This window comes from Camelus dromedarius, chromosome 31 (genome assembly GCF_036321535.1).
Source record: "Camelus dromedarius isolate mCamDro1 chromosome 31, mCamDro1.pat, whole genome shotgun sequence".
Classification (NCBI taxonomy): domain Eukaryota; kingdom Metazoa; phylum Chordata; class Mammalia; order Artiodactyla; family Camelidae; genus Camelus; species Camelus dromedarius.
The window spans coordinates 3,230,019-3,248,853 of record NC_087466.1 but is presented as its reverse complement, the minus strand read 5'-3'; the positions used below and the strand labels follow the sequence as shown (position 1 = coordinate 3,248,853).

Sequence of the window (18,835 nt, the reverse complement as noted above, 5' to 3'; positions counted from 1 at the left end):
AAGGGTCCCTCAAGGCTGGCAGGGAAGTCACAGCCCCATGGCAACCCAAGCTGCGGCCCCAGGGCAGTTTCCCACCTGGTGGGGGCGCTCCTTCACTAAGTAAGCAAGGGCCATGGGGGGACGGGGGTGGGCTCCTTCGGTCTCTTTTCCCCCTCACTGGAGGTGAGCGCGGGCCAGGACAGCAGAGCCAGCTAGGACTGGACAAAGGCCTGGACTTGGGGGAGTGGGGGCGATGATCAAGTGGGAGGTTGGAAAGGTATCGGGGACAGGGTAATGTTCCCAATTTGAACATTCTCACATGAGAACGAGATCTTAGGACCTCTCCCACCCCACCCTTCTCTGCCTCTGGCGCCAGGTGGCAGTGGGGGGGGGGGGGTGCTAGACATTTGGGGAAACGGAGCAGGGGATCCAAGCTGGCCAAATAGGGCTGGGGACAAGTGGAGGAGGCTTCCCGGCAGTGGAGGCTGGGTCCCGGCAAGTGACCGGCACCTCACTCCCTGCTCCATGTACTGAAAAGCTGGCCAAGCGCCTATTGAGGCCTGCGGGGCTGCTGCCGAGACATGCTCCTGCCTGCACAGCCCCATACCTTGACTCTGCCAGTCCCAGGAGGTTCGAGAATGCAAGATTCCTGCAAGCCCTTGGCCACCAACATCCTGGTCTCTTGAGTGGCTTGTCCGTCCTTCTGGCACAGAACTGGGGTTAATCCACTGCTGTCCAGATTCAAGGGTTGAAGAGGGTCCCCCTGTGGGCTGGGCTGGGGCCAGATGTGAGGTCCTTCCTAATCTGGAGTCTACACAACATGGGTCTGGGAGAGGAGGAGGAGGATGGACTCCCAGGCTGAGGGTCGGAGATTCCATGTCAGTCTGCCGTACAGAATGTGACTCCACTTCCCTTTGCTCAGAGAAGTCGGGGAGGGGGCCAGGGCCTGACCACGCACCAGAGCTGGCGAGGTCTCAGAGGGGACCAGTGGAAATTGGGGCTGGCTTCCTCCAGGCATCCTTTGAGCTGAGGTGCCAGCTCCCCCACCAGCCCGGGGCCAGACTCAAGAAGGGAGGGCAAGGCTAGTACGGCGGGCTGAACTTTCTCCTTCAGGAAGTGGGGGGGACACGGAGACATTTGAGGAGGAGCAGACACAGGGCGCTTCCCGGGATGGCACAGGGGCACCGGCCCCGCCTAGCGCGGATGAGGACGGACATCAAAGCCCCGGGAGGTCCGGAGCCAGCGGCAGGGGCAGCTCTGGGGACTTTCAGTGGAGGATTGTGGGCCCGGGTCCCAAAGGGGGAGACTCGTCGACGGAGGGTGCGGTGCGGGTGGAAAAGGCCGTAACTGACGCGAGAGCCGGGAGGGCGCGCTGCGGGACCGCGGCCGGCCGCCCTGTAGCCCTCCGGGCCTCGGTTTCCCCGCACGGCGGGGCGGGGCGAGGACCGCGCGGGTCTGACAGCCGCCTGCAGGGGGCGCCCGCGGGCGGCGCGGCCGGAGCCGGAGCCCGAGCGGTCGCGGAGACAGCGGGAGCCGGCGCGCGAGCGGCAGGTCAGTGGGGTCCCGGGTCCGGGGTTCCCAGGGTCCCAGGTGGGCGGCCGGGCGGCGTGGGGCCGTCGGAAGCCGCCGGGCCGGGAGGATGGGCGCGTGGGTCCCCTCCCTCAGGTGCCCCGCTGCTCCGTCTCTTCCCGCCGCCCCGAGAGCGAGTTCGCGGGCCGGGGTCCGAGCCCTGCCCGCGGCGGCGGCGGATGCAGGGGCGGTGCAGGGGCGGTTCAGGCGCGGCCGCCTCCCGAAGCCCGGTCGGGGGGCAGCGTGCGGACCCGCTGGGCCGCCCCGACCTGGACCGGAAGGTGCGCGGGGTAAGAGGGGAGGGGAAGGGGCGAGAGCGCGGCTGCCCCAGCGGCAGGGGCGGGAGCGTCGCGGGCGCGTCCGGGGCCACGGGCCGCCGGGCTCTCCGTGAGCCCGTGGCCGCGTCCGGGCCGGGCCGGGCCTGAGCAGGGCGGGCCGGGCCCCGCGGACGAGGACTTCCACAGGTGGAGCGGGCGGGCGGACAGCCCGCTGCTACGGCGAGGCTGGGTGAGCCGACGGCGTCCCGAGCGCCTGGGGCGCGGCGAGAAAGCGGAATCGAACGCCGGCCGAGCGCAGGAGCGTCCTGGGGGCAGTGGTGGCGGGAACCGGACTCAGGGGACCCAGGGGAGGCCGGGGGACGGGCGGGACAGGGACGCGCCTCGGACAGTGCTGGCCGTCCGCCGGGCTGCCCTGCGCCGAGGTAGGAATGGCGGGAATGGTGGCGGCCCTCGAGGGACTTGGCGCAGGGTGCCCAGGGGATTAAGGAGGGGCCCCGGCCGGCGGAGCAGAGATGTCCTCGTTCCGGGCGCGGCCACCGCGCTTCAGACTTCAGTTTCCCCGACTGTACAATGGGAGGAAGGCGGAGGCCGAGGCCTCCGCGGGGCAGAAGAGAGAAGCGAGAAGTGGAAGGCGGGTCCCCACCCCCTCCCCCCCGGACTGGCGCTGTCCCCGGGGGAGGACTAGGCCGGCCCCTTGAGCCGGCTCTCCCTCCCCATCCCCGGCGGCACCCAGGTCGCTTCCACTCGCAGTGCCTGCGCTCTCTTCCCTCCTGGAGCTCAGGCTGCCCTCCCCTCAGTCTCTGCTGTCCAGCTGCTGAGGACTCCCAGCCTCTGCACCCTCCAGAAGACCCTCTACGTCACCCCCATGCCCAGCCAGGGCTGCCCCTGGGGGTCCTGGCCCTGGGGGCCATGGTGGAGAATTCTTTGGAGCACAGCGGGCCAGGGAGGATGTGTAGGGGCTGCCTCATAGTCCTGCTGGGGTTGGTCCCGGAGGCCTTGGGTGGGCTGGGAAGGCTCTGCCTCGTGGGTCAGGCCTCCACCCCAGGTTCCCATCCCACCTCCTTGCGGTGCCCTTGGCCTCGAGGGTCTCCCTGGCTCTCCCAGGTCCTGGCGTCCCTTGGGCCACTGCCCCTCCCTCTGCATCCCCCCAGAGCAGACCAGGTTCTGGGCTAAGCTGTCTTCCCTGTTCATTGCCTCAGGGAGGCTGAGGGCAGCTGAGACGTGACTGGCAAGAGGCAGGCTTTGGGCCAGCAGGGCTTTGGGGGGCTTGTGCGTTGCCTCCCTCATGCTGGCCTGGGAAGTGCAGGTTCCCAACCACACCCTGGTCCTGCCCCTAAGAGTCCACAGCCTGAGAGGGCAGTGGCTGGCTTCAAGGGCAGCCCAATGGACCAGGAATTTCAGTGCAGACCTGGGTTCTGGTCTTGATTGACTCGCTAGGCAGCTCACTGCTCCAGCAAACCCATCTTCTCATCTGTAAAGCAAGCATGGTGGTGTGAGTGATGCTTAATGTTCAGGGTTGTGGTGGAGAGTAAATGAGATGGGCATTGACTGTGGGAGTTGAGGGTGACCAGAGGACAGGCTAGAGTGTGTGCTTGAGCTGGGGAACCCCAGAGGGAGGCTGTTAGCCTTGCAGGGTTGGGGGACACAGCGGATCCCTATTGGCAGAGGGAGATGTGGACTAGCATTGCATTGGGAGCAAGCATCACACCCTGCAAAACTCAGGGCCTCTGGGTGGCTCTGGGCAGTGTCTGCTGTGTGGGATCCCAGCCCCTGGTGGCTCTCAGCAGTGATCTGAAGTCCTTCAGCAGCTCTTGCTCCCACTTAACTTGCCTAATTCCTGAGCCACCTGACTCCCAGTGAGCTGGGACTGCCACCCCAGGCGTCTTGTGGGGTCTGGTGTGTCTGCTGCAAGGTGTGCACATGTGAGAGCCCAGGGGAGCATGGCCAGGAGGAAGGCAGAGGCTTGAAGGACAGGCTGAGAAGAGGTTCCGGTATGTGTGTCAGGGGAGCCTGAGGGGACCATTAGGGTCAGGTGCTAAGTTGGCAAAAGGACGAATTCGAGCCCCTAGGGAAGGGGTCTGGGTCCAGGGAAGTGTTGGCGACCACAGAAGGGAGGTGTTGCCCCATGATCTGGAGGTTGGAGGGAGCAGTGGAAGCGTGGTGCCTGAGAGTGGGACCCTGGAGGTCCGTGCTGGGCCTGATAGGGACGGGAAGTGGGGAGTGGGCAGGAGCCTCCCAGAGACTGCTCACCTCCTGGGCAGGGCTGGGGGCTCTGGATGGTGGGAAGGGGCAGTTTAGTAGCAGAGGACCCAGCTCTTGCCCACAGAATCACAGAAGGGTTCCCCAGGGTGTGGAAGCCATGGGGTCCCAACAGGGACCGGAGGGGCTGGATGGAAGGGAAGAGCAGGTGCCCTCACTCGTGCATGGGGAGGCGGGTCAGGAAGGTGGGATGCTCCAGATTTTCAGGACCCCCTCAGGCCTTCTCTGACATGCCCGTGAGCCTCAAACAGGCTGTGGACTTTGCCTGGAATCTGCCCTCATTTCCTCCCCATCCTCCCAGTCCAGCCCCAGCAGCCCCTCCTCTGAGAACCTTTCCAGATCCCTCTGGCCCACGCCTCCTTCTAAAGGACAGGTCTGTCTCAGAAGTTGCTGCTCCCTTCAGCGCAGCCGTCACCTGGAAGAAAGGCTGCCTCGGTGTGCCACGGAGGGGCGCTCAGTGCCACTCTGGTGCCTCCCCTAGTGTCTGGGCTTGTGGTCTCTGCCAGAGACCCCCACAACTGGTATCTTCTGCCCATCTGTCACAGGAACATTCATCTCTGGCCCTTTGGTGGCCTCTGCAAACCATGAGCCAGGTACGAGGAGCCAAGTGGGCCAAGGAGCAGAGGCAGGGCTGTGCTTGAGCTGGTCTGTCTGACCCTCTGGCCCTTTCCCTTCAGCCTCCAGGGCTGCATCATTGAATCTGTGTCCCAGGGACCCCAGAAGTGGGCCCGCCCCCTCCTGTCCTCAGTGGAGCCAGCCCCCAGGAGTCCCTGGGGCCGTGCACCTGGCGCTGCCCCTTCAGCAGGCCAGCCTTTCACCCACCAGGGTCTGTGTTCCCAGGGCCACTGAGAAGCGTCCCCCCATCTTGTCCTCTGCAGGCATCATGGTGCCTGTCATCCTGCCGTTAGAGGGTTCACGTGAGGGAGGTGCCATCTCGCTGTGGCCTGTTGTACCTGTGAGGAGCTGCGGTGCAAAGGGGAAGCCTCTTGCTCCGCGTCTCGGGGAGTGTGAGACGGAGTAGGACCTCACTTGGGTTCCTTCCGACACAAGGTGGGGCACCCGGCACCTGGTGTGTGGAGAGGCCCCTTGGAGGGGGTGTCAGGTGAGGTGGCCACCTCAGTCTGGGAGCCGGCAGCCTCTCTGGCATCTGGCCTGGACACGAGGGGATGGGAGGGGGATTCTAGGCCCCCAGTAGGGAGAAGGGCGTTGGCGGGCCCGGAGGCTGCTCTAGGGGCCGGGCTCAGTGCAGTGAGCGGGCCCTGAGCTGCATTCCTGCCCACGTCCTGCCCCCAGGCACTGAGAGCAGCAGCTGCACACTTAAGGGGCTGTAGGGGAGGGCACACCACTGGGACCTGCCTGGGGACCGCAGGCCCAGCCCACACTGAGTTCCTGAAGCTGGAGCCACTGGCAGCCCTTCAGGGAGGGAGGGAAGAGGCACCCCCCTCAGCAGATGCTCACCTCCAGGCAGCGCCCGAGGACACTGCCCCACCCGAGTGCCGGGTTTGGAGAGGGGCTCAGTGGGTCCTGGGGCCCTGGGGTTTGGGAGGCTTGTGCCCAGGCCAGTCATGGCAGAGCCAGTGGAGGGCTTGTGGCTGGAGCTGAGCTGCCTGAGTTCAGCTGTTCCTCCACTCTGAGTCAGGATGTCAGTGCTCCTCAGTCTGCCTTCCATTTCTCTCAAGTACCCCCCCATAGACGGTCTGAGAATTCCCCAGGGCCGTCTTCAAACCCCTAGCTGTCCCAACTGTGTGCACACCATGTCACGTCACTTGTGTTCATCTCAATTCCTGTTTTCATCTCCAGGATTCTATACTATTTCTTGCTCATATTTGCTGGTTCTTGTTTTGTTTCTGCCAGTCATTCTCATTCTGGCTTATGGATTCTGTTTCTTTATCTCTTTGAAGATCCTAACTGCCTTTGAAAGGTATCAGTAGATTACTCTATCACCTTCAGCTCTTCTGGAAGGAATGAATCATATTTTACACTGCTGCTTAGCCTCCGTTTTCCTCCTGTGCTTTGAAATTGTGGCTTGCAGGCTCCTCTTAGGTGGGAGCTAGGTCCTGGAGGCGGGGAGTGACCTGCATACTGGGGCAGCAGCTGGCTCTCAGGACAGTCTCCTGGCGCAGGCTTGGCAGGTGGCACAGAGCTCCCTGCGGTCCGGCAGCGGGGATGCTGCCTGGCACAGAGTACGTATTTGGAAACATTTGCTATGAGGAAGTAGTGGAGGGTTCTCAGGCTGGGAGCCCAGGAACAGGCCCAGCACGGCTGTGAGAGGTCCATATCCCTACCCTGGTCTTGGTACACTGCCCATAGCTGCTCCCAGGAGCAGGTGTGCAGGGTCCTGCCTGGAAGCTGGCGGGCACCTCTGTCCAGCAGACTCTGGGGGGTACAGCCACCATCTGGACATGTGTACAGAAAGCCTCACTAGTGTGACGTACAAGGAGCCAGGAAACTGGTGGGTTTGATTAAATCGCATTTTAATTAATGTGGCCAGGCCGGTGGAGGGTGAGGAGGAAGCTGGGAAGAAGCGGCAGTTTTGAGTGACTGCTGGGGAACCCGCGGGGCTGTCCTCTCAAGGCTTATTTAGCACGTTGCCCAGCATGTGACCTAGTCTGTATGGGACAGCTTCTGCCCTCTGCCCTGTCCCCAGCAAGGGACAATCACACGGAAACATTATATTAATAGTATTTAATTTCCCCTCCTGGCTAGCAACAGATGACTCAAGGATTAATTAGACAGAGCCAACAGAGGGATAGGAAATTGCCAGGTTGTGGCCCCGCCCCCAGGCCCCTCCCCACGCCTCCAACCTTCCTGTTGCTCTTAGAGGCCTCTGAAGGGAGGGAAGCAGAGAGGGGCCAGGAGGCCCCGGGAATCTTCCTGCTGCTGCTTTCCGAGGGCACTTCCCCAGCTCCATTCCGCCCTTTCATGCTCATGGTGAGGCTGGGAGGTCATAAGTCTCTTTGGGCCTTAGATCCCTCATCTGTAAAGCAGGGTTCATGGGGTTGGCTGATGAGAACACAGACGACCCCCAGAGCCCCTGCACCCTCATTTCCTGTGCTCCCAAGCAAGCCCCACTATTGAAGAGGGTTTGGAGAGGAGTCCAGGCAGGTAGCCCTTCGGAGAGCACAGGCCTTGATGGCGCGGTGGTGGCCGGAACCCAGTTCTCCCCAGCTGGCTGACTGTATGGTTGATTCCCAGTTCCTGTCAGTGACACATCAGTAGCTTGAAACAGGCCATGAAGGGAGCATTTATATTGAAAAAATCTGGCAAAGGCCACAAGTTAGGGTGCCCCCAACCCTGGGCTGACAGCTGGGAAGCTCCGACCTCCTCCTGTTCTCCTCCCTGCCCTGCCTGCCTCACGGTGCCCTGGGCGCCACTGACGCGCTTCGCTTGGGGCTGGGAGATTCTAGTTTGGTGATACCCAGGCTGTTCCTGGGGCCAGTGAGCCTCACCCTGGGATGTGCTGGCAGCAGCTGGTGGGGGGACCTGCAGGAAAGCTGTAGAAGACTACTGGGGAGCCCGATGTGCAGGGAGGCAACCTTTTAGGACCTAGCCAGCCCGGGTGCATTAGATGTGTCTGGCTCCTTGCAGGACTGACATGGGCAGGAGGGTCTACTGCATCCAGGGAGACCTGGATGGGCACCCCAGCCTGGAGGACAGCAGGAAGGGTGTTGGTGCCAGGTGCTGTAGACCTGGGAGCCCACAGTACAGAAGGTTGTGGGGAGACCCTGAGAACTGGGGGGCTATAGGCAGGCACTCGGGGCTGCCAGGAGACCCTCACTGAACAGAGGGTTGGGTTAGGGTCCCCAAATGCCCTTCCATGCCAGGCAGCCCGGCTCACGTGGAGTCAGCCCAGCATTCAGGGTAGGTGCTAGTTGGGGGACCCCATCAGTAGGGCTCTGGGCAGTGGGGCCACACAGCCCAGCCTCAGCTCACAAAAATGTACTTCTCTGAGTCAGGTGGATCACTGGCGGTCCCACCTCATCTGTCCCCAGCAGAGCCCTCTGAATCTGGACGACAGACTGGGGCTGAGTCAGGCTTCTGGCCTGGGCTGTTGGCTGAAGCCAGGGTAAGGAGGCTAGCAGGGCCTTATGAAGAGGCCAGGAAGGCGGGGGGGGGCTCCCTGGTGGTGGGAGGCAGGGTCCCCGGGGCTCGCCGGGCCTGACTGGCCAGTGGCCTACTGGTGCTGGACCTGGGAGACCCTTAGATAGGAGGCAGGTCTGGGCCTGCCACTTCTCTTCTGCAGAAGGAGGACAAGACCCTGGACACATAGCCCCTGTGATCAGGGTGCCCCTGGTGAACGCTGCTCTGGGCTGCAGGCCGGGAGCATTGTGTAGCCAGGGATGGACCAGGAGACTTGGTCTGCCCTGCCTCCATCAGTGACGTGCTGTGTAAGCAGCTGGCTGGCAAGCGCCCTGTGCACAGCAGGGGTTCAGTGGGACTCGTTTGTGGCCACGCCCCTGCCAGGCCTGGGAGAAGCCCTCGGCTGCAGGAACCCCTTAGGTTCTCAGGGGCCTCCTCATCTCTCTCCTGCTCCCTGGTGTTGGGCGCGCCCCTCTAAGCCTCCTAGTGGGCACAGGGATGACTCTCAGGTGTGGCTGCAGCCCGCGCCCACCCAGCTCCAGCCGCCTGAAGCACATAGGAGTTAGAAGGAAATGGGGTTCATACATCACCTCCTGGATGGGGGGGCCTGGCCCTCTGAATACAGCCAGGGACCACAGGCGACCTTCTCCCAAGGCTACCGGTCCCACTTGATCCCTCGGGTCCTGGAGGAGAGGCAGGATGCAGCCCTGACCCCACAGCGAGCGGCTGAAAGGCAGCTTCAGCCTCTTGTGCTCAGGCAGGCAGCAGACACTGCCTGTGTACACCTGGGCCTGGGGCAAAGGAGGGGGTGGACTTGGCCTGGGGGACACCGCCGGGCAGCACAGGTGAGTGTGACGGGGGGCAGAGTTGGTGGGGAGGGGGCCCTGGGCTGGCAGGGGGACAGAGACTATTTCACAAGCTTGGTGGGTGGGTGTCACTGGGGGTTTGGGCTGGGGAGACTAAGACTTTTCCTTTTACGGAGTGTCACTAATTCTTTACATTTCTAGGACATTTTGCCTCTGGGGGAGCCCTTTCAAGCATGTTTATTTTCTTCTCATAGAATTGTGGGTGAAAACAGAAATGGCCCCCAGAAGCTATCAGGGTCCAACCTCTCCAATGTGTCAGTGGGGAAACTGAGACCTAGAAAGGAAAAATATTCTTGCTTGCAGTCCCCCAGCAAGTCCTGGCTGAGTGTACCAGCCAGGCCGAGGAGCAGGCTGGGGAGCGGGCGTGGGTGGAAGGAGTGAGGGGGAGGCTGCTGCCCCGCCCAGATGTGCAGTCAGCTGGCGGGGGCTGCTGAGGGGTGGCTCCCTTTGTGCCAGCTCCAGCGCCCTGTGCTCCAGCACCACCAGTGAGGGCAAGGGGGCTTGCCTGCTGGCAGTGGAAGACAGGACCAGACATCTACCCGATCCTTCCAGGTTGGAGCTCTAGGGGCCCCTGGGCAGCTCCTTTGTGGGCAGCATAGGAAGGTGCTGGTGGTTCCCAGGAAGAGCTCTGGGGGTGCAGCAGATGGAAGCAGGCTGAGAGGGAGAGGTGGGTGGCCCTGGGAGACCCGGGGGTTAAGGAGGCCTTTCCAGGATGGAGGGTTGTGGGGTGGTGGTGAGCTCAGGAACCTGGGAGACAGGCAGGACTGCCACAGAATGCTTGAGGAGCTGATGGGGGGGCCATCACAAGTAACTTGACTGGAAGTTCCCGGCTTCCCCGGAAGAAATGCAGAGACAGGCTGGTCCCCGGCCTCTGTTAGGGGTGGGAAAGGCAGGGTGCTGCAGGCCAGCAGGTGGGCTTCCGGCTGACACCTGGCCTGCACGGAGGGCCGCCCCGGAAATCTGCAGCTGTGCCCCGCGGCTAGCGGTCCAGCTCCTCACAAGGCTTCTCCCTTGGCAGGTACCTCAGGAACTCAGGCCGAGCTGAGCCAAGATGCCGCCAGAGCCCCTGGAGAGGGCCTGGCTTCTGGAGGCTGGGTTGAAAAGGCCCTAGAGGCGGCCCCTCGTTGGCAGGGACGCTCCTGGCTCCTGTGAAGAAGGGGCTCAGGGCCTGGGCAGGGCCGGCAGTGCTGCAGCTATGGACCGTGAGCTGGCCCGGCCCGCGTCCTTGCTGACCCCGCCCGGCGGCGGCTGTGCCCACCATGGGTTCCTGGGTGTACATCATGGTGGAGCTGGCCATTGCTGTACTGGCCATCCTGGGCAACGTGCTGGTGTGCTGGGCTGTGTGGCTGAACAGCAACCTGCAGAACGTCACCAACTACTTTGTGGTGTCCCTGGCGGCGGCCGACATTGCCGTGGGGGTCCTCGCCATCCCCTTTGCCATCACCATCAGCATGGGGTTCTGTGCCGCCTGCCACAGCTGCCTCTTCTTTGCCTGCTTCGTGCTGGTCCTCACGCAGAGCTCCATCTTCAGCCTCCTGGCCATCGCCATTGACCGCTACATCGCCATCCGCATCCCACTCCGGTGAGCTGGGGGTTGGGGGCTGCCCCAGGGTCTCTTCCGTGGCATGCCTCGTGCCAGGGGCCACATCTGTGAGACAGCTGCCTGTGCCAGGGTGAACTTGGGGTCAGGGTTTGGCCTCATGTCAGTATGTTGAGCTGAGGACAGGGCTGTGGAGCTCAGTCTGGGGCTGCCCAGGGCTTAGCATGTGGCCAGCATCCATGCCACTCCAGCTGATCCCTGTGGGCACAGGGCACACTGGCCTTCCCCAGGCTCCCCCAGGCTATGTGGTTGAGGCTGCCATGTTTTGGCTGTTGGCAGATGTGTGTGGCCAAGGCCTGGTGTGTGTGCCTGGGCAGTTCTTCACAGAGCGTGATGCTGGGGCGGGGTGGCTACCACGGGAAACCACAGGAGCTCAGAGCTAGAAGCCTGCCTGCCCCTCCCGGCTGGCCTGCAGTTTGCACATTAGGAAAATGACCCAGAGAGGGGAAGTGACTTGGCTAAACGCCCTGGTGAGTCACTTGGGCCTCTGTGCAAATTCTGTGCTCCTCAGTCACCAACTGCTCAGGATCTCGAGACAGCTGGGGAGTGGTCGGAGGACTGGGGTTTTTATGGTAAAACTTTTGTGAAGTGACTTCAGCCATGTATTGTGTAAATGAAGACTGTCCCTGAGGCTGAGTTCACTTAAATGCAGCCTCCACCTCCTGCCATGGAGGAAGCTAGAAAGTGTCCCTCCCCGGAGGGCCTTCTGCCCTACCTCCTTGCCTCTCCAACCTGAAGCTGGGTTCCACAGCCTCGGTGGCTGCAGGCAGGTCTCAAAGGATGCTGTGCCCCGTCCAGCAGTGAATCCTCTGAAACAGGTGGGGGCCTACCTACAGAACAGGCCCCACCAGCCCTACATGGCCTGAGGGTGCCTTGGCCAGGAGTGGGGACAGGCTCGATAAGCAAGAGGAGATTTGCAGTGTCAAACCCAAGGGGTCCCTTAGAGGTCATTTCCTCTCATCTTTTGGATGGAAAAATGAGGCTCAGGGGAGGCAACCAGCCCCCAAGGCCACACAGCAAGCTGGTAGCAGAGTCGGGACTGGGCCTGGGAAGAAATGTGCCTGCTGCCCTCTGAGCCTTCGGTCTCTGGGGAGCTGGTCTCTGTGTGGCCCTCTGGGACACTCTGTGTCTCAGGAAAGCCTAGGACCCTTGTCAAAAGAGAAGGGCACTCTGGCTGGCCTAACAGAGGGCCAGCCTTAGTGGGCAGAGCAGAGCTCACTGAGGGACAGCTCAGAGCACAGGCCTGTGTGACGGCTCCCAGGTGGACTGGCGTCCATGCTGTGGCCAGGCTGAGGGTGGGCTGAGCCGGGCTAGCCCTGGGGGAGAGCAGAGGCCTTGCTCTCGTTTTCTTCCCAGATTCAAGGGGCAGCGGATTTGAGGGAGAGAACAGGCCTGCTGGTCTCAGTAGAAAGAGCCGCTGCTTCTTTTTCTCCTCTCTGTTTTCTAGGAGTCAGAAGAATGACTCCTCGAAGCAAAAGGAGGGACTTGATTTGTGACTCTGGAAAGTCAGCTGCCACCCTCTGGGCCCATTTCCTCATCTGTAAAGGGGCCAGGTCTCTGTCCCTTTGAGCTCACAAAGGTGTTTTGAGGGTCCAGTGAGTGGACTAGAGTGACAGTGCCCTGAGGAAGGGTGGCAGGGTTGGGTGGGTGGGGACCCAGCTCCTTTTGGACCTGGCACTTCCTCCTCAGCCCCAGCTGCATCCTCGACTCCCACGACCTTCCAGAGCGGGACCTGGCTCCACCCAGACCCTGGCCGTTTGAGCTCTGACTGACTAGCCTTTGGAAGGGTCAGCCTGGGTCTCTCGGATCTGGGAGCCGATGGGGATGACGGTGATGAGGATGCTCACCCTCCCCCGGGGCAGAGCGCACCACGGCTGCCAGAGGATGTCAGCGCAGCATCTCCTTTGATCCTCCCGGCCAGCACTGTGGCCAAGCGGATGTTATGACCCTCTTGTTACTCATGGGGAGGCCAGAGCAGGAGAAGGAAAAATGCCTCCTGATGTGGGGGTTCTAGGGCCCTTCCCGCAGCTCCAGACCCCCCTGGGTCCCCCCACTTCCTCTTCTTCAGGGGCCTGGGCCTGCGAGGGCTGAGGAGGTTGAGGTGTGTGAAGGTGTCCTTGGGGGCTCTTGACAGGGAGATGGCCACAAGGGGTGACCGGATGGAGGCAGACGGGAACCTGGAGCCACCCCCGCCCCGCCCCGCCCCGCCGTCCCCTTCCAGCTGGGAATCAGCTCCCCTGCGTGTAATTTCCTGCTCCACTCAGTAGGTCCATTCGTCTGCTCTGAATTCTGGCCTCTGACCTCTGCTCTGGATGCCTAGTCCCAGGCCTACACCATTCATTTCTCTTCTTTCCTTTCCCTTTTTTTTTTTTTTAAAGAATTTAGTTTTGAAAACTCTATGTGCTCCTTCCAACTGCAGGGACCCTGCTGGGCTAGGGCTGGGCCTGCTCAGGAAGTCAGTGAAACAGAAGCCTGGCCAGAGGCAATGATGGGAGCACTTCAACTCCCAGAGGACAGGAATCCCAGGGCGAGAGAAAAAGGGCTTTTTTTTCCCAGGGGAATGTCACACCCCTTGTCTGTCACATTGGCCCCTGGTGACCGCTTGCTCTCCTTGGGAAACAGGCCTCCTATGGGCAGCAGAGTCCTGTGTGGTGAGCTGCCCTGGGGTGGGGGTGGGGGACAAAACCTGAATATTCTGGCTTCTAAGGAGGGCAGGATCGGGAGAGAGGACTAGGGCTCCTGGAGGAGGTGACACCACGGGTCAGTGGGGTTGGAGGTGGGTCGTGTTCAGATGGGCGGCATGTGTTGGGGCAGGTGTAACAAGACGGGGCCAAGCCTGGGCAAAGGCCCCAAGGAAGGAATGAGCACGCAGGCTCTGGGCCAGGAAGAGGTGACAGAGGAGAACAGGCCAGCAGGGAGGGTGTGACACTGGCTCAGGCCTAACTGTGCCAGAGTCTGACTTTCACCCGTGGGTCAGTGGCCCTTCAATTCTTGGTTACTGAATCCTTTGGACAACTTAGGAAAGCACCACCTTCTCCTGATTATAGGGCAAAAATTGTGGTGGGCATTCTTGGATCATAGGGTGAACCCCAAATGTGAGTAATGGGGAGCTCCAGGAAAGGGCACCCTGTGAGCTGGAGGACATAGGATGCAGAGGCACCTTCAAATGTGGGGGCTCTGGCACTGGCTTCTTGGATACCTCTGGGCTCCTCAGAACAGCAGAGTGTGATGCTGGATAGCCTTGATACCCCTTCCACCAGACAGTTCATGTCAAGGAGTGACTGCCTCCATCACAGACACAGCTCAGGGTGCTGCAGCACCAGGCTGTGGCCTGGCCATGGTTCTCTCAGGCCGTATGTTGACCCAGTCCCCCGAAAGCCTAGATCCAGGGCTGCCAGCCTAAGAGGCTGTCTTTTGAATAACAAAATTAATCTGTTTGGTGTTTGTTTTTTTTAAAATAATACCCACATGTACTAAAACATCAAAAAAGAAGAAAAGAGTATAGGGAAGAACTGTCGTCCTTGCACCATCTCAGTTCCCTTCCTGGAAGGCAGCGCTGGGAGTCTTGCCAGACGTTCTCTGCACACACAGACAAGTGCTATCAATGTGTCTGCTGTTTCTGTCCCCACGAGGGGCTTCCTTTACAGAATGCAGTGGCAGACATCCCTTCATTGGTTTCCTCATCTAAACACAGACTACTGGGCAGAGCAGGGATTTTTCAGGGAGATCCCCAGAAGCCTTCAGGCTGGGTGCCGGCTTCCTCACCAACTCACTCATTCAGTGAATATTATTAAGCCCCACTCTTCCTCAGCAGCTCCACCTCCGTGACTGCCTGGGAATGCAGGCTAGAAGGTTGCTGCTGGAGAACAATTTGAAAATCCCCAAAGCAGGTGGCCTCCAGGCCCTCCACCCTCCGTGCTACCGCTTGTTTCTTCTTGTGGCCCTCAAACGACAGGAAGCTGACCCCTGCCCGAGGCAGCCAGTTTCCCGAGGGATGAATTCACTTACTGAGCCACAGTCCACTGTCCTGTAACTTCCACCCACTGATTCTACATTCTGCCCTCTTGGGACAGTGCTCCCAGGCCCGATTCTTAGTCCCATCTTACAGATGAGGGAACTAATGTTCAAAGAGGCACAGTGACAAAACATGGCTAAACACGAATGCACCAGCGCGAGAACCCAGAGTCTCCTTTGCTCAGGAAAAATATCAACATTAAAAAAGAGCCTCCTGTTCAACGAGATTATATAAATTACTATTTGTAGAGTACTAAAAACTGCCTGGCACAGAGCAAGTGCTATATAAGCATTAAATGGCAAAAAAAAAAAACAAACAAAAAACAAAACCAGCCTCTGACCTCAGGTCTGAGGCTCCAGAGCAGGTGGGGCGGCGCAGGCCCTGTGCATCCGGGCAGGAGTGCGCAGGGGTGCGCCCTCCGCCTGCCGAGCCTGCTGCAGGCGCCCGACCCCCTGGGAACGGCCCTGCCCAGCTACCACATGGATTCAGAACTGACCAGCTTACCTTGGTCCAAGTTGCCTCTGGACTTCTGGAATGTCCATGGCAAGTCAATTCCTCTCCTTGGGCCTCAGTTTCCCCACCTATACAATGAGGGAGTTGGACTAGGTAAGAGGCCAGAGTCCATTAGGTTCTCCCCCTCCTCCTTAATTTGAATTAGTTGACAACGACTAACCTTGGGGATTCTGCCCAGCAAATCAGCTCCCAGCCCCTCCTGAGAGCTGGCAGCCCCGGGAAGCACGCAGCACCGTGGTGCGGGTGGGTGGCTGAGCAGGGTCCGCTGCCTCCTGCATGTGGTCGACACCTGCCAGCCTGCCATGTTTGTGACCTGTAGGCCCTTGTGTTTGCTCCCCCATGGACTGTTTTCTCTGGATACTTACAATTCTGGAATTAAGCATGTTTTTCCTTGATACTACTGTGTGTCCCTGTCTCAGTCTCTGCTGGCAATGCAGAGATGGATACTGGGAAGCCTTGGGAGCTCAGACTGGGTAGCAGTTAGCTGACCTTGAGTAAGAAACTTCCCAAGAAGGTATCTCACCTGAACTTGAAGGATGGGTAGGGTTTACTAGGTAGAGGGGAGGGCAGTCTGGTGTTGCCAGGATCAAAACCGTTAAACACAAGGTCATCCCTCAGACACTGCTGAGGTCGCCTTCCTCAGTCAGGGAGATGATTTTTTGATTGCCTGTTCTCATAATAAAATCTACGCCACCTTTCTGTCAGCCTGGGTCAGCTTCTGGACGAGCAGAGCAGGCCACTCACGGAGTCTCAGACCTAGTCTGACTCTCTAGAGGACTGAGTGATTTTGGACAGATTACTTGTTCTCTCTGGACCTTAGTATCTCATGCAACTCCTTCCTTTTGAATGTTAAGGCTGTATATAAATGTTAGTTAAGACAGACTGATCTCATCTCTCTCCAGTGCTGTGGGTGAATTTGGAAGGGAGAGAGGGTATCTCATTTGGCCTGGGACCTCCACCCCTGCTTTACCCACCTGTGCCGCCTCTTCTTGGGGGCTTCTGGAGACCCTAAGTGGTGAAGGAAGAGCATGGAGCACAAGAGATGTGAATCACCTACACGTCTGATCTGCCCCCAGCCAGTGACTACCCTCCTGGCCTGTTCTCACTCTAAAGGGAAACCCATCCTGGCATTGACTAAGCCCAGCAGGGAGGTGATAACTTCCTCCCTTCCTCCCCACCAAAAAATCACTTATTAATGCCCTCAAACCAAACTAGTTAAGTGCCAGGACTACTAGTAATACTAGTCAGTAATGATCTGAACATCTGTGCAGTGGTCTCCCTTTTCAGGGCACCTGCTCTCCTGTTACCTCCTGTGAGAAAAGGCAAGGTCTGGAGCTCCCCTGAACAGAAGAGGACACTGAGGCTCAGAGGCAAGAAGTGGCTGGTCCAGGACCTCACAGCCAGTAGACGGGGGACGGGGTACTGCTTTGGGTTTCTGACTCTTGGCTTCCTAGCCCTGGTTCCCAGGCCTCTGATGCTGGTCTCCTCTCCGCAGGTACAATGGCTTGGTGACCGGCACGAGGGCCAAGGGCATCATTGCAGTCTGCTGGGTGCTGTCATTTGCCATCGGCCTGACCCCCATGCTGGGCTGGAACAACTGCAGCCAGCAGAGGGAGGGCAGGAACCAGTCGCAGGACTGCGGGCAGGGCCAGGTGGCCTGCCTCTTCGAGTACGTGGTCCCCATGAACTACATGGTGTACTACAACTTCTTCGCGTGTGTGCTGGTGCCCCTGCTGCTCATGCTGGGCGTCTACCTGCGGATCTTCCTGGCCGCCCGGCGCCAGCTGAAGCAGATGGAGAGCCAGCCTCTGCCGGGAGAGCGGGCTCGGTCCACGCTGCAGAAGGAGGTCCATGCTGCCAAGTCGCTGGCCATCATCGTGGGGCTCTTCGCCCTCTGCTGGCTGCCCCTGCACATCATCAACTGCTTCACCTTCTTCTGCTCCAAGTGCAGCCATGCCCCGCCCTGGCTCATGTACCTGGCCATCATCCTCTCCCACACCAACTCCGTGGTGAACCCACTCATCTATGCCTACCGCATCCGTGAGTTCCGCCAGACCTTCCGCAAGATTATCCGCAGCCACATCCTGAGGCGGCGGGAGGCCTTCAAGGCAGGCGGCACCAGCGCCCGGGCTCTGGCAGCTTCTGACAGCGACACAGAGCAGCTCAGCCTCCGCCTCAACGGCCACCCCCCTGGGATGTGGGCCAACGGCAGTGCCCCCCAGCCCGAGCGGCGGCCCAATGGCTACGCCCTGGGGCTGGTGAGTAGAGGGAGTGCCCCTGAGTCACAAGGGGACATGGGCCTCCCAGACGTGGAGCTCCTCAGCCACGAGCTCGAGGGAGCGCGCCCAGAGTCCCCCAGCCTCGAGGGCCCCCGAGCCCAGGATGGAGCAGGAGTGTCCTGATAGTCCACTGGGTCTGCCCCTTCCAAAGGAGGGGATCGTTGTCTTGCTGGCTGGCGGAACCAGTCACGTTTGGGAGGAGCGTGCATGTGCCGGAGACCCCTCTCGTGGCTGGTTCCCACTTTGGACTGAGAGCAGGGAGCCCCGGCTGGAGCAGCATGAGGCCCAGCAGGAAGGCGATGGAGTCCGAGGAAGCGGACGTTTCGTGCTGGGAGGCGCTGCATCAGGCCAGGGCTCCAGCACCAGAGCACCTGGCTGGTCAGGGCTGGTCCCCAACTCCGGAAGCACCTGGACGTGCCACCGTGCCTCAGCAGAGCAGCTGTGGCAGAGCAGGCTGGCTGGCTGAGGCTGGGGAGACACACCACCCGCCCCAGACTTTCCAAGGGTTCAGGAGCTGCTGTGCCTGGAGGTGACGTTTGACTTTTTTTCCAGGAGAAAACATAAGCTGTGTGTGAGGAAACCCTTTGTATCTTCTTATCTTTCCTTCCTGGCTGCTGGGTCTGTTTAGGTCCTGCTGCTAACCTGGCACCAGGATTTGGCCCAGGGAGTCCCAGGTGCCCTCTCCTGCTGCCGCGCGCTTCCCACGCGAGGTCCCGCGACTTGTAACAGCGGTGTCAGGGCATGGGCGCAGGGGAGGGAGGAGGTCGGGGCTGGCCAGCACAGGGGAGCCCAGGTGGCTCAGAGCTGCCCAGGTGGAGGCCCTGTCTAACCGCCTTTCCTTCTGAAGGGAGTGTTGTTGTTTTTTTTCCCCTGAGATAAAGTAAAAATGAGCCATGATGTGTTTTAAGCTTGTCGCAAAGAGAATGGTGTCTGAGTTCCTTTCCTTACCCCACAGCCAGGCCTGGCATGCACATACGTGTTGCATGTGTGAGAGTGTGAGCATATGTTCAGACGGAAGACCTGCCAGTCTGCCTGCCTGGGGTGGCAGGGGCAGGGGGTGGCCTCCCCGGCTCCCACCTTCCTAGGGGACAGGCTGCTGGGTTGCACCAAAATCCAAATGTTCCTGCACAGCCCCCAAACCAGCATCCCTGTGAGAAGGGATGTGCGGGGAGGGGCGCTTTTCCTGCTGTGCTCCCCCTAGAGTCCAGCCCTAGGCGTCCCTCAGTGTGGGGACCAGGCTCCTCCCTCCCTCATCACCTTCCTACCTTGCCTTGAGGAAGATCTCTTTCTCTATTACTCTCAGAGCTGTGCCTCACCTCCCCACTGCCCTGTTTCCCCCCCTCAGCCGAGAGGCCACAAAGGGCTCTAAAAACAGAGGGAGGGGTGGCTAAACTGCC

The 18,835-nt window shown here is 60.4% G+C and overlaps 1 protein-coding gene across 6 annotated transcripts; it reads left to right on the top strand.

The window, feature by feature from the left end:
- Positions 1 to 1,468: 1,468 nt before the first annotated feature.
- Positions 1,469 to 18,345, top strand: ADORA2A (adenosine A2a receptor). Of its 6 annotated transcripts, none has more exons than XM_064481042.1 (4): positions 2,204 to 7,016; positions 8,042 to 8,151; positions 10,050 to 10,613; positions 16,655 to 18,345. In XM_064481042.1, exons 3-4 carry the CDS (start codon positions 10,291 to 10,293, stop codon positions 17,559 to 17,561), a joined length of 1,230 nt encoding a protein of 409 aa, XP_064337112.1. In that variant the 5' UTR covers positions 2,204 to 7,016; positions 8,042 to 8,151; positions 10,050 to 10,290; the 3' UTR covers positions 17,562 to 18,345. The 6 variants fall into 6 exon arrangements, with proteins under 6 accessions (XP_031298210.1, XP_064337113.1, XP_064337112.1 ...); XM_010987299.3 differs by lacking the exon at positions 2,204 to 7,016 and adding an exon at positions 9,488 to 9,583 and having other exon boundaries at positions 7,048 to 8,151; XM_031442350.2 differs by lacking the exons at positions 2,204 to 7,016; positions 8,042 to 8,151 and adding an exon at positions 1,469 to 1,530.
- Positions 18,346 to 18,835: the final 490 nt, after the last annotated feature.